Consider the following 14,307-nt stretch of genomic DNA (forward strand, 5'->3'; position numbering starts at 1 on the left):
GCAACTTTGTAACGCAACTTTGTAACGCAACTCCGTAACGCAACTCCGTAACGCAACTCCGTAACGCAACTCCGTAACGCAACTCCGTAACGCAACTTCAACAACTTTTAGAGCTAACATATCTTTATAATGTAACTTAGTAATGTAACTTTGTAGTTCTTTTGTAAGGCAACTTCATAATACAATTTTGTAACACGGCATTGTAAATCAACATTGTAAGGCAACTTTTTAACATAGCTTTGTAACGCAACTTTGTAACACAACTATTGAAAGCAAGGCAACTTTGTAATGTAACTTCATAATGTAGCTTTGTAATGTAACTTTGTGGAGTTCTTTTGTAAGGCAACTTCATAACACAATTTTGTAACGCGACGTTGTAACGCGACGTTGTAACGCGACGTTGTAACGCTTCGTTGTAACGCGACGTTGTAACGCGACGTTGTAACGCGACGTTGTAACGCGACGTTGTAACGTTGCTCTGTAAAGCGACTTTGCAGGGTAGAATTGTAAGGCAATTTTGTAACGTAACTTTGTAACATAGCTTTGAAACGTAACTTTGCAACACAGCTTTGCGTAACACAACATAGGATTATTTTGTAGCACTACTTTGCAACATTACAATGCAACCTGGGCTAACTAAGTAGCGTAACTTGGTCATTTGATTTAGTGCTGTCCAGCGGGATTGCATCAGTCGTCCCCCTGGTGTGCTTTAATGCTGTTTGTGCTGCAGCAGCGCGTCTGTGTTGTGTCACCCGTGTATCAATACATCAATAGCCGCGTCTCCGACTGTTATGTCACTGAGCCTAATGGGGTGAGGGCATTTGTGTTAGTTTCCTGCTGTGAAAGCGCACGGTGAGTCAGGCTGTTTAAAACTGCTTGTTTGTTTTTGCAACGTGCTGACAATGTCATCGTCTCTTTCATTCTGAGTCGATACGGTGGACAGGTTTCGTCCAAGGGAGGCCTGATGTAATTTTGGAGAAATTAAAAAGATTGATCGAGGACACCCCCCATGAAGCACGGCTCACTGCCCCGTCACGAAATATATTTATATATTTTATAGATATATTTACGAGAATAAGGGCGTACATGTATGAGGAAAAAAGTTGTAAATGTACGAGAAAAAAATTTTAAACTTACAAGAACAAAAGAAAAATAGTTATAAACTGATGAGAGTTAAATTTACGTTAAAAAAACCTCATAAATATACAATTTTACGAGATTTACTGGATTTACCAGAATTAAGTCATAAATTTATGAAAAAAGTTGTAGATTATTGAGAAAAAAGTCAGAAAAAGTCTGAAATTTACGATAATAATATTGGAAAGTTGTGAATTTATGAGGAAAGATGTCAGAAATTTAGAAGAAAAAAAGTTGTAAATTTTCCAGGATAAAGTCATAATTTTACTTGAAAAAAAGTCATAAATTTATGAAAAAAGTTGTAGATTATTGAGAAAAAAATCAGAGTCAGAAAGAGTCTGAAATTTACGATAATAATATTGGAAAGTTGTGAATTTATGAGGAAAGATGTCCGAAATTTAGAAGAAAAAAAAGTTGTAAATTTTCCAGGATAAAGTCATAATTTTACTTGAAAAAAAGTCATAATTTTACTTGAAAAAAGTTGTAGATTATTGAGAAAAAAATCAGAGTCAGAAAAAGTCTGAAATTTACGATAATAATATTGGAAAGTTGTGAATTTATGAGGAAAGATGTCAGAAATTTAGAAGAAAAAAAGTTGTAAATTTTCCAGGATAAAGTCATAATTTTACTTGAAAAAAAGTCATAAATTTATGAAAAAAGTTGTAGATTATTGAGAAAAAAATCAGAGTCAGAAAAAGTCTGAAATTTACGATAATAATATTGGAAAGTTGTGAATTTATGAGGAAAGATGTCCGAAATTTAGAAGAAAAAAAAGTTGTAAATTTTCCAGGATAAAGTCATAATTTTACTTGAAAAAAAGTCATAATTTTACTTGAAAAAAGTTGTAGATTATTGAGAAAAAAATCAGAGTCAGAAAAAGTCTGAAATTTATGATAATAATATTGGAAAGTTGTGAATTTATGAGGAAAGATGTCCGAAATTTAGAAGAAAAAAAGTTGTAAATTTTCCAGGATAAAGTCATAATTTTACTTGAAAAAAAGTCATAAATTTATGAAAAAAGTTGTAGATTATTGAGAAAAAAATCAGAGTCAGAAAAAGTCTGAAATTTACGATAATAATATTGGAAAGTTGTGAATTTATGAGGAAAGATGTCCGAAATGTAGAAGAAAAAAGTTGTAAATTTACCAGGATAAAGTCATAATTTTTCTTGAAAAAAAGTCATAAATTTATGAGAAAATAAATCTGCAAATTATGCCAAAAAAAACACTTAATATAAGTCACATAAGTCCCCCTTTTTATAGCCGTCTCAGGCAGTGCCTGTTATGACAATGTATTCAAATAATCAGATATTTTCAGAATAAAGTGCTTTGTTGTAAATTAAGAAAAAATCATAATTTTATGAGAATTAAGTCCTAAATTTACTAAAATACAGTTGGAAAATTTATGAGGAAAAAACTCGTAACTTCATGGAAGGAAGGCGGAAGTAAGAGGGGCTAGCTAGACATGCTAATCTGTTTATGAATTTATGAGGAAAGATGTCTGAAATTTAGGAGAAAAAAGTTGTAAATTTACCAGGATAAAGTCATATTTTTACTTGGAAAAAAGTCATAAATTTATGCGAAAATAAGTCTGCAAATTATGCGGGGAAAAAAACACTTAATATAAGTCACATAAGTCCCCCTTTTTATAGCCGTCTCAGGCAGTGCCTGTTATGACAAAGTATTCAAATAATCAGATATTTTCAGAATAAAGTGCTTTGTTGTAATTTTTTTTAAAAATCATAATTTTATGAGAATTAAATTAACTAAATTAATAAAATTGTAAAATAAAAGTCCTAAAATAAATAATAAATAAATAAATAAAAATCCTAAAATAAAGCACTTTGTTGTAAATTTACAAGGAATAAAACCTCATAATATTATGAGAATCAAGTCCTAAATTTACTAAAATAATTTAAAAATGTATGAGGAAAAACTTGTAACTTCATGAAACAGGCACTGCTTGAGACAGCTATGAAAGGGGAGGACTTAAGGAAGGCGGAAGTAAGAATGGCTAGCTAGACATGCTAATCTGTTTGTGTTCACCTGCTGTTTTGCTGCCAAGTTATAAATAAAAGCTTGATTGAAAAAAAGAGGAATGTTTCCTTCCTTCCAGAAAAACTATGCTCTATTTTTTCTTTTTATGACTTTTTTCTGGAAATCCACATTTTTTTTCAATGTGGCTGAACTCAAGACATTTTTATCACTTCCCGTTTTTTTTAATGAATCATGATTTTCACAGAACAAACCATATTTTGTATTATTTATTTAAAAAAATTCACATATTTATACTTAAAACATCTGACATTTACATCATAGTACATAATGGTGTGTTTTTTTCTCTTTTGCACAGCAAAGATATGACATTTATGTTTAGGACAACATAACGGAACACATGCTAGCCAGCGCGACGACTCCACGGCAGTGCAAAATGAACAAATGGCATTTTGGGAGTGTTTTTTGGATGATAGTGCGCTGAAACTTGGGTAAACAAGCTCGGGCTGCGGCAAATCCTCTTAAATAAAAGAATTAGTCCTGTGCCGCCTTTTTGGCGCAGCAGGATTTGGCAGGTTCAAACCAGACGTCCTTAAAAGGACTTGTTTGTTTTTTTTATGTATTGAATCCTTGTATTGAACCTTGGATTTGATTTACACACGCTTCAAACATGAGGCACAAAAAGATGTCGAAAAGGAGACATTTGACTATTTTACTGCACTTTGATGTGCTCAAAGCCGTTTGAGAGGCCGTTGATCTCCTGGTTGCTCGAAGATTCGCTACCGCTGCTCTCCCCGGATAAAAGTCTGGTCACTTTGAGGTCGGCTTTCAGAGTCTGGACGTCATTTCCGATGCTCATTTCGCCCAAGTCGTTAATAATCTGAGTCAGCTCTTGTTTGCCGTTAGCGACACAATCGTCCGTGTCGAGAACGTCCTCACATTCAAAGTGCATGGCCTTCTCCTCTTCTTCCTCCCCCAGGAGGTCCTCGGTGATGGAGCCCAGCTTGGGCGCACTCCGGCTGCGTTCCACCGGTGGTTTGTAGTAACACTGCCCGTTCAGGAGCTTCCTCAGCGGCACCAGAGGGATGGACTGCTCCCCGATGAGTAGCTGCTGCTGGTGCCGGGCGTCATCGCGGCGTTTGAGTCGTTTGAACTCGGCTAAAGCGGTAGCGGACGTCTGGTAGAGCAGCAGCGCCATTGCTTTGGCTTTCTCCGGCTTGGAGACCAGCACGGCGTGGCAACGCAGCATCACCGCCTTGTGTTTCATTTCGTGGCGGTAAATCCAAGCGAAGACTTTTGGCAACCTCGGATCCGCGACGCAGTACGTTATCCGGTGTAACAGATATAAATGTCCCGGTCTCTTGGCTTTGTCGTCCACGTGCACCATACGGATCCCCTGTGAACTGACGGTGAGGCGCATCTTTGTGCCGTGTCGGCCCATGTCGCTTTTGCCCCAGATCTTGCTCACCGCCACGTCGGTGCAGCCGTCGCCTTTAGACTGGATGGTGGTAGCGTTGCCCAGGTACAGCACCGTGTACGTGGGGTCGTCGCTAGTGATCTTGACCTTTTTTCTCTTGGACTTGAACATGTTGCCCACCCGGTTGAGCGCGCTCTCTGGGCAGGACTTGGCGAAGGAGGTGAGCGCAGAGTAGTTGAGACTCACCGCATAGCCCTTCTGCTTGGACTGCTTGTCTTCCTCGATCAGGTCGAACTTGTTCTTCTTCCAGGGAAGCATTTTAGAACCTTTTCCAGCCAAGACTTCTACTGGGAGAGAAGGACAAATCAACTTTTTTTTTTTTTTTAGCACTACTAAGTGTAAGAATGATTGGTTCTAGTCCAAGTCAAGTCATGTGTGAGCTACTCTAGGACAGGCAAAGACACCGTACTTCATGCATCCATCCTCTAAAGTGCTCCATTGCTGCATGTTGCGCGTTTAGTTGACACACTGAATAGGAGGGGACCAGCCTGGGAGTGTATATACTGGAAGAAACCATTTCAGGATTGTAGGGGTGGACCGAACCACCGGCTGTTTACGTGTGATGCAAGGCTCATACATGTTTATACTGCCATCTTTCGGTTGGTATGATACCTGCATTTTCTCAATGGTAAACATTTACTCTTTTTTTTTTAAATAATGTCTTTAAAAATTTAAATATTTTTTCTTGTTATGATAAGTACTGTGCGGCGAACTGAATTGTCCCGCCAGTACTCGGGTGTTGAGTAATAAATCTATTTAACAATAACAAGGAGAGAAGAAAAAAAGGAATCGGTTTAAAAGGAACTAAGTACGCAGTGTTCACATTGATCATTTATTTTTACACAAATTTATATTTGCTACATTGATATGTATATTGATAACGTATAGCTTGAAGTGTACTTATATAAGTGAGCGAATTAAAACATACGTTGTCATAGGTAACAAGACATTAATGCACCGTTTCCTTCAGGACATATATGAGAGTTGGACACAAATTTGGAACATTTCATAACCGCGTAAACCAATTTACCCTGAAACTAGCTTAATACTTAATATGAAATAAAAATTTAGAATGAAAATAACGTGTAGATAGTTTATAAATATATTTATATATCACGTATTTGTCGGAATGTGTGTCTACCTAGCTTACTTTACTCGGAATAGAATTGTCGAATTGGTTTGTTCCACTTCCGGTTCTTAGGACAACAACCGAGTGCACATGTAGCTGTGGTAGATGGTGACTTGTCGCCGTTTTCAACGCAAATAAATTGTATTTTTTACCTGTCAGGGGACTATTTAGAAAGTATCATGGGTAAAAAGAAGGCAGGAGGACTTGGCAGAGCTTTGATAAAGGAAAGACTTCAGACAAGCCGAGGCAACAAGAGGGGCGACTCATGGGTATGACACGCTTTGCTAACAATTGTACATAGCACACGTTCTTATACATTTCAGATACATTTGGAACTTTGTAATTACTTTATAACAATTTATATTTAGTTATTTATATTTACGTTATATTATGTAGGTCATAAATGTGACACGTGTAAAAGTACAACTCATGGTTGTGTTACGTGTTCTGCTGTAGCTGCACACCAGTGAGCTGAATGACGGCTATGATTGGGGGCGCTTGAACCTGCAGTCAGTGACCGAACAAAGCTCTATGGATGACTTCCTGGCCACCGCGGAACTGGCAGGAACAGAGTTTGTTGCAGGTAAGTCTTGACTGTGCGTCTTTTAACTCTCTGTGACCAACCCGCGTACGTAGAACGTGTAGACTTCCGAATGCATACGAGTTTTTCAATGATGATCATATGTCAGATTTATGAGCAATAATGTTGTCACAAGAACTAATCTCGTTTATTGCGGTTAACTGGTTCCAGACCAGACCATGAATTTCCACAAAACAGGATTCCTGATTTCTAAATGGAATACTTTCATCATTAGAGCATATAAAACCTTCTAAGTATGTTTTTTAACACTAGAGCCCTCTATGCATGAAATAGCACCCCTATAGTCAACTTTTTATGTGAGACTTGTGCACGTGTATGCTCTGCGATCAAATTTGGCCCTTTTGTGTCTCGCCCAACATGACAGAATCATTACTGACACCTTCTGACCAGTGAATGCCTCTTCTGAATGCTTTCTATTTTTGTGTTTTTAAATAGTTAAGCTATTTTTTTTCTTGAAAGTGCTTAAATAGGCAAAAAAAATACGTAAAATTTGCTGGATTTTTGCCCCAATGTGTTAATACGCAATATCATTCATTCATTTTCCACCGCTCATCCTAATGAGGGTTGCGGGGGTGCTGGAGCCTATCCCAGCTGTCTTCGGGCAAGAGGCGGGGTACACCCTGGAGAAGTATGAGTAGAAGTATAATTCATTCATTCATTTTCTACTGGTTATCCTCACGAGGGTCGCAAGGGGGGGATTGAACTCGGGTCTCCGAGCTGTGAGGTCTGCGCGCTAACCACTCGCCAGCCTTGCAGCCCTAAAAGTACAATTGTTAAACTGTAATATGTTTTGTGTTCACATAACTTTGTTAGTTAGCAACAAAGTGCTGGAGCCTATCCCAGTTGTCTTCGGACGAGATGCAGGGTACACCCTGGACTGGTGGCCAGCCATCACAGGGCACATATAGACAAACAACCATTCACACTCACATTCATACCTATGGACAATTTGGAGTTAGCCAATTAACCTAGCATGTTTTTGGAATGTGGGAGGAAACCGGAGTACCCGGAGAAAACCCACACATGCACGGGGAGAACATGCAAACTCCACACAGAGATGGCCGAGGGTGGGATTGAACTCAGGTCTCTGCGCGCTAACCACTCGACCGCCGTGCAGCCCAATACGCAATGTCAAAATAAAAAAAATAACTATGGAGAAAAAGAATGCCAACCGAGGCAAGATAATCGGTTATTGAAAGTGAGATATATCGGTAAAGTGCTGTAAAAATGCTAAAAATGACCATAGTCTTCTAAGGGTTAACGAAGTAGGGTTTTCAAACTCTGGCTTCTCCTTGGCATGATCGCTAGCCATGAAATAATGAGCAACGGCAACGACATTTTGTTGGCAATTTCACTGCTGTGTTATTATGCAATGATTAAAGAACATCCATCCACCGGCGTGACACCATAAACACTTACTGTCGCTCACTTTGAATGTTCCGTGTGGGGAGAATCTGTACACCTCCGTTCTGAACCACCACCGACCATTGTCCTTATGGCTTTTTTTGTATTTTTCCACAGAGAAACTCAACATCAGGTTTGTGCCGGCAGAAGCTAGAGCAGCTTTGCCATCCGCTGAGGAGATCAAGAGACTGAAAAACCTGCAGGAAGACCACAAACATTTTCTCAGAATTCCTCGACGGTAAATTTAACACATAACAGCAGTGATACATGGTGTACGTATATATATACTATATAGTGTAGATACAGGTGTGATGTCTCTTCTGGTTGGCAGCCCCCCATGGGACGAAAGCACCAGCCCAGCTGCTCTCCAGCAGGCAGAGAGAGACAGCTTCCTGGAGTGGAGGAGAGAGCTTGCACAGTATTTCATTTCCTTCTCATGCTTTGTCACCTCTCCTTGTTGTGGAAACTGATCGTTGCATCTTGTGTCATCTCCGAAAGGCTGGAAGAGGAACAGAAGCTGATCCTCACTCCGTTTGAGAGGAACCTGGAGTTCTGGAGGCAGCTGTGGCGGGTCATCGAGAGGAGGTAGAAAGAAATGAACCACCTCGCCTGCAGTGTCCTGTGTCGGGAATGCGTTCTTTCATTCTAAAGTCATGGTTTAATTGTGTTTCCTGTAGTGACGTCGTCGTTCAAATTGTCGACGCGCGAAATCCTTCATTGTTCAGATGTCCCGACCTGGTAAGAATATATTATTGTTATTGTCCTTGTGTGGATTTGATAGAATTCTCACATGTGCTTTATCAGGAGGCATACGTCAAGGAGATGTCGGAGAATAAGGTGAACATGCTGCTCGTGAACAAGGCAGACCTGCTGACCAGGGAGCAGAGGAGAGCCTGGGCCACACACTTTGAGAAGGAAGGCCTGAGGGTGGTGTTCTGGTCTGCTCTGGCTGAAAGCAACAGGCTGGATGCAGAGGAGAAGGTGAGCACGTGGACGCATGGTAACGAGGTGCTACACTGCTAGCTTGAGTTAATAGCGTTCATACGGCCGTCGTGGTTAGCATCATTAATCCATCCAATATTTTTACTTTTACCGACTAGTTTCCCCCCCAACTTTATCAATTTTATTGTAATTATGAAGGTAAAAGTAACCTCAAATGTTCCTTGATTCAGCATTTAGAAGAAGTATGAGTAGAAGTATAATTCATTCATTCAGTAAATTTCTACCGCTTATCGTCACGAGGGTAACAAGGGGGATTGAACTCGGGTCTCCTAGCTGTGAGGTCTGCACGCTAACCACTCGAACGCCGTGCAGCCCAAGAAGTACAATTGTACTATAATATGTTTTGTGTTCACATAACTTTGTTAGTAAGTAACAAAGTGCTGGAGCCTATCCCAGCTGTCTTCGGGCGAGAGGCGGGGTACACCCTGGACTGGTCGCCAGCCAATCACAGGGCACATACAAACAACCATTCACACTCACATTCATACCTATGGACAATTTGGAGTTAGCCAATTAACCTAGCATGTTTTTGGAATGTGGGAGGAAACCGGAGAAAACCCACGGGTCTCCTAGCTGTGAGGTCTGCGCGCTAACCACTCGACCACAGTGCAGCCCTAGAAGTATAATTGTTAAACTATAATATGTTTTGTGTTCACATAACTTTGTTAGTTAGCAAAGAACGACAAAGTCGATTGCTGATGACATCACAGACAGGACAGGCGACGGAGCACACTTCCATGTATTAGCAAGCTACCAGGCTGCTAACAAGGATGTTTTGTGATGAAAATCCATGAATCAGTGTATTAATGACATCACACCCTGTGTTCCGTATTGTGCGCTAACTGCAAAATGTACACAAACAGAGGCAACAAAAACACGGTAGGGTAGAATTTGTTGTGATTAGCTCTTGCACCAATAAAGCCGTCCATGATGGGTCTAACAGGGCATGGAGACGCAGCATCCACAATCTGAAGAGAGCGACCAAGAAGACGGAGCCCAGCCCGACAACGAAGACTTGGCCTGGAAGGGGTCAGATGAGGAGGAGCTGCGGGACGAGATAAGAGTGGAGGAGGAGGAGTGGTTCACCTGCTCTGAAGACGAGGGGCAGGAGGAGCAGGCTCATGAGGCCACCTTGCGTAATTCTAGCCGTCTGCTGCACAAGGACGAGCTGTTGGAGATGTTCAAGGCGGTTCACAGTGGACCCCGATGTAAAGACGGCCAACTGACCGTTGGACTGGTGGGTAAAAAAAAATGCATGGTCACAAGACAAAATGTGGGAAGGTGGACTGCTGTGAATATTTGAAATGGATTTCATCCTGCACCCTACCAGGTTGGCTATCCCAACGTGGGGAAGAGTTCAACCATCAACACCATCCTAAGAAACAAAAAGGTGTCTGTCTCAGCGACTCCTGGACACACCAAGCACTTTCAGGTACAAGCTGACTTCCACCGCTACCATGCATTGCATCATGGGAAGAATACAGTACTCTGCTCTTGACCTTTCTCTTCGTTTTCCACTCAGACTTTATTTGTAGAGCAAGGATTGTGCTTGTGTGACTGCCCGGGCCTTGTTATGCCCTCATTCGTGTCCACCAAAGCTGAGATGATCTGCTGTGGGATCCTGCCCATCGACCAGATGCGAGACCACGTACCGGCAGTCTCCATGATATCCTTCCCCAACGCTCACTGGCAAGCAATACCACTTTTCAAGCCTCCTTTTTGGCCTTAACGGGCGCCTCACGTCTGCCAAACGATCCCTCGGCACGTGCTCGAGGGCACCTATGGCATCAACATCATCCGGCCACGAGAGGACGAGGACCCTGACAGACCCCCCACCTCCGAGGAGCTTCTGATGGCTTATGGATGTAAGACGACCTTCATTTAAGAAGCAATGGTAGAACATAAACACAGCTGAGTTTGTACGCTAGCCTATTTATCATGTTAACAATGGTAGACTATTAATTTACTGAAGGACTCATCCAGACTTAAAAATACTTCAAAATACTTTAATGGTTGCAGGTTTTCCTTTTTATTGGCTCACTGTATATTGTAGGAATCAAATTTTTAAATAAAATCTGAAAGGAAATAATATAAAAGGAGTGTATAAGTACTATAGGGTTGTTAGAATCACATCCAGAGGGCTCTAATAATGTTAAAAACAGTATTTAGAAGGTTGTAAAGAAGTTTTCTTTGCTCTTAATTATGGATCTGGAACTAATTAATCATGGTATTACTGTACTTCCTGTTGTAGCATCATCAATGGAACATGACCAGTGTAGAATATGACATCATCACGTCTTTGAGTGTGTCTTCAGAATGCCTTATATTTGTAATTTACTTCATTTAGCTATTGTTATGCTCCATCCATTTTCTATGCCGCTTATCCTAGCAAACTGATCACAGTCACATATAGAACATAAGTATAAGCGGTATAGAACATAAACACACCTGAGTTTGATTAAGGTAACGCATATGTACGCTAGCCTAGTTATCATGTTAACAATGGTAGACCGTTGATTTACTGAAGGACTCATCCAGACTTATAAATAACGCCTGTAATTAGTTCAAAATACTTTAATGGTAACAGGATTTCCTTTTATTGGCTCACCATATATTGTAGGAATCAAATTTTTAAATAAAATCTGAAAGGAAATAATATAAACCAAGTGTATAAGTACTATAGGGGTGTTAGAATCACATCTAGAGGGCTCTAAATGTTAAAAACTGTATTTAGAAGGTTGTAAAGAGGTTTTCTTTGCTCTTAATTATGGATCTGGTACTAATTACTGTACTTCCTGTTGTAGCATCATCAATGGAACATGACTGACACTTAGTGACCAGTGTAGAATATGACATCATTATGTCTTTGAGTGTGTCTTCAGAATGCCTTATATTTGTAATTTACTTCATTTAGCTAATGTTATGCTAAAAAATACTATTATATTTTGTTTAAATATGCATATTTTTTACTCATAATAGGCCATATTCAATCACAAAGCAGTGATGGTTCATTAGTATATATTTTTTGGAATGAAACCTCAAAATGCGAAGCAAACCCTTTTGTCCTTTCAGACATGAGAGGCTTCATGACGTCACACGGCCAGCCCGACCAGCCCAGATCTGCTCGCTACATCCTTAAGGATTACGTTAACGTAAGTCGCGCTAAAACGTCACACCGCAGGCTTCGCTCACTGACTTGTACTCTTTCTTTACAGGGAAAACTTCTGTACTGCCAACCTCCTCCTCATATCCACGCCGATGACTTCCAGCCGCAACACAGCAAATTCCAAAGAAAAGATTCGCTCGACTGCGACTTCTCTTTGACCTCAAACAAACAGAAAGTCAAGAGAATTGAGAATGTGGTGGACAAGAACTTCTTCCATGCGGTATAGGACTTGTACTGTAGACTTTCTGCAGTTCTTCATAGGAAGGACAGTTGGCTGGGACCTTAACTCATTTAACCCTCCTCTTGTGTTAGGGTCAGCACCGATCCGTTTTATATTTTAATGCATAAAAAGAATCATATAACATTTGTTTATTGCCTCAAGGCTTTTTGACTTTGTCAGGAAACTCTATTTCAACAAAATAATTTTTCTTTTACTACATTTTAAAATGGTCTGGTTGAAATTATGACCACTGTATTTGTTAGGGTCTATAAAGCAATATTTTGAGCCAAAACTGAAATCATAAGTGTACAATTAGCAACCAGCTCCTCTTCTCATCATGTAAGCTTCAGGGGATTCTCATTTTGTTGCTGAAAACAATAACTTTTTCTACCTTTTCTTGACATTAATATATATGGGTCAAAATTGACCCGAACACCATAGATGTTTCTTTAGTGATTAATACTAAAATGAGAAAATAAATAAACTAATTGATTTAAGTGATATGTTCTACAGCAGGGGTCTCAAACTCAATTTACCTGGGGGCCACTGGAGCTAGGGTCTGGGCAAGGCTGGGCCGCATCAGGTCCCCCCCCCCCCAAAAAAAAACGCATTTATTAAAAACAGAAAAATTTACAAACTTTTTCAGTGCTTTGGTTCCGATTTTCTACAATAAAAGCGCTGATGAAACATTCCACTGTTCTCAAATATCTTAATTTTTATTTTTCTGCACAAAATAAGATGAAAAATTATAAATAAACAAATCAAGAATAAAGAAAATCAATCAGTAATAAATAAATATAATAATAATAAAACGGCAAATAATAAAAACTTAAGAAACCACATATAGTTGGTGGGTAGACAAATTATTTTTTTCAGATTAAAATGAACAAAGCATTATTAGAGCCCTGTAGACATGACAAAACACGACTATAGTCACATTTATACTCTTTTTATTTACAACATATTGCGCAACTGCAGGGTCTTGAGACACATGCTAACTCGCAAACTAGAGAGCTAGCGACCTAAACGGTAGCCTTCAAGTTATTTCCTTTAAACTTAAATAGCCAAAAACTTACCACTTTCACATGCATAAGGAGGATAACTATTAACAGTTTACAGTTAACAGTTAACCTTGAACATGAACATTAATCAAACGTAATACTTTTTTTCTGGGTACATACCATAGAGCATCCATATCAAACTTGCGCGGGCCGCACTAACATTAAACTTTCATATCAAGGCGGGGGCCTCAAACTAGTGTCCTGCGGGCCACATTTGGCCGCGTGTTTGAGACCCCTGTTCTATAGCCTTCAGTAATAGCCAGCTAACAAAAGAATTAAATACACGCCATTGTCAAATATCTTACCTGTTTCGGGACCTGCATGTGTCTTTCAGGAAAACGTTCGAGCCCTAGCCAAAGGAGTCCAGTCCGTCATGGGCTACAAACCCGGCAGCGGAATCGTCGCCCCGGGAAAAGCCGTGACGGACACCACAGTGGGCAAACCCTGGAAAAAACACGGCAACAGAAACAAGAAGGAGAAAGTGCGTCGGCTTAACAAGCATCTCGATGCCTAAATCGCTGGTTCCGGTTTGGCTGCCAGACCCGCCATCACCTGATTGGACATTTGTCTTTTTAATTGAAGGGATGCTCTTCTCCAGCAGATATCTGCAGCTGTGTGTCGCTCCCATCTCAAGTCCCGCTCAAGTTTGACAAAGTCGCCTATGAACATAGCACAGACAAGAACACGAGGTGCTTTCACAGACATCGGGTCATTTCATTGTTATTATTTCTGCCCAGGCACAGACGTTAGATCCGCGACCCACAGCTGAGAATCACTGGCCAAGATGATCCCAAACTGGAACACTAATATCAGACATGATTTCAACTCTTAAGTACACATCACGTGAACATGAAAGTTTCATAATCCTGATATGAATTCAGACGTGCATCATCTAGTCCTGGGCTGATCAGACTGTAGTAAGATATTACTGTACAGGATATCTAAACAGCTTGGGTTAAGGTACCAGATCCATTTATTGGATACCTGATTACGAGAGTGTCAAAGAATAAAACCTGCCCGACCCTTACATGATGTACATTATATGTATTTAATTTATATGCAGCCATTACCAGGAATGATGGAATGGACACTATACTCTGGTACAACAAAAAAATG

The 14,307-nt window shown here is 40.0% G+C and overlaps 2 protein-coding genes across 3 annotated transcripts; one reads left to right on the top strand and one right to left on the bottom strand.

Moving 5' to 3' along the window:
* Positions 1-3,385: 3,385 nt before the first annotated feature.
* On the bottom strand, positions 3,386-5,071 carry fam43a (family with sequence similarity 43 member A). Of its 2 annotated transcripts, none has more exons than XM_058073707.1 (2): positions 5,018-5,071; positions 3,386-4,892 (listed from the first exon to the last, which is right to left on the bottom strand). In XM_058073707.1, the coding sequence occupies exon 2, from the start codon at positions 4,864-4,866 to the stop codon at positions 3,844-3,846; it is 1,023 nt and encodes a 340-aa protein (XP_057929690.1). In that variant the 5' UTR covers positions 4,867-4,892; positions 5,018-5,071; the 3' UTR covers positions 3,386-3,843. The 2 variants fall into 2 exon arrangements, with proteins under 2 accessions (XP_057929690.1, XP_057929691.1); XM_058073708.1 differs by having other exon boundaries at positions 3,386-4,895; positions 5,018-5,069.
* Positions 4,020-14,218, top strand: lsg1 (large 60S subunit nuclear export GTPase 1). Its single transcript, XM_058073698.1, has 14 exons — positions 4,020-6,006; positions 6,194-6,320; positions 7,860-7,980; positions 8,074-8,160; positions 8,241-8,327; positions 8,420-8,480; positions 8,547-8,723; positions 9,688-9,981; positions 10,075-10,176; positions 10,267-10,410; positions 10,486-10,609; positions 11,817-11,896; positions 11,960-12,130; positions 13,526-14,218. Exons 1-14 carry the CDS (start codon positions 5,917-5,919, stop codon positions 13,703-13,705), a joined length of 1,845 nt encoding a protein of 614 aa, XP_057929681.1. The 5' UTR covers positions 4,020-5,916; the 3' UTR covers positions 13,706-14,218.
* The last annotated feature ends 89 nt before the right edge of the window (positions 14,219-14,307 follow it).

The sequence above is a fragment of the Doryrhamphus excisus genome, chromosome 5 (genome assembly GCF_030265055.1).
Source record: "Doryrhamphus excisus isolate RoL2022-K1 chromosome 5, RoL_Dexc_1.0, whole genome shotgun sequence".
NCBI classification, from domain to species: Eukaryota; Metazoa; Chordata; class Actinopteri; order Syngnathiformes; family Syngnathidae; genus Doryrhamphus; species Doryrhamphus excisus.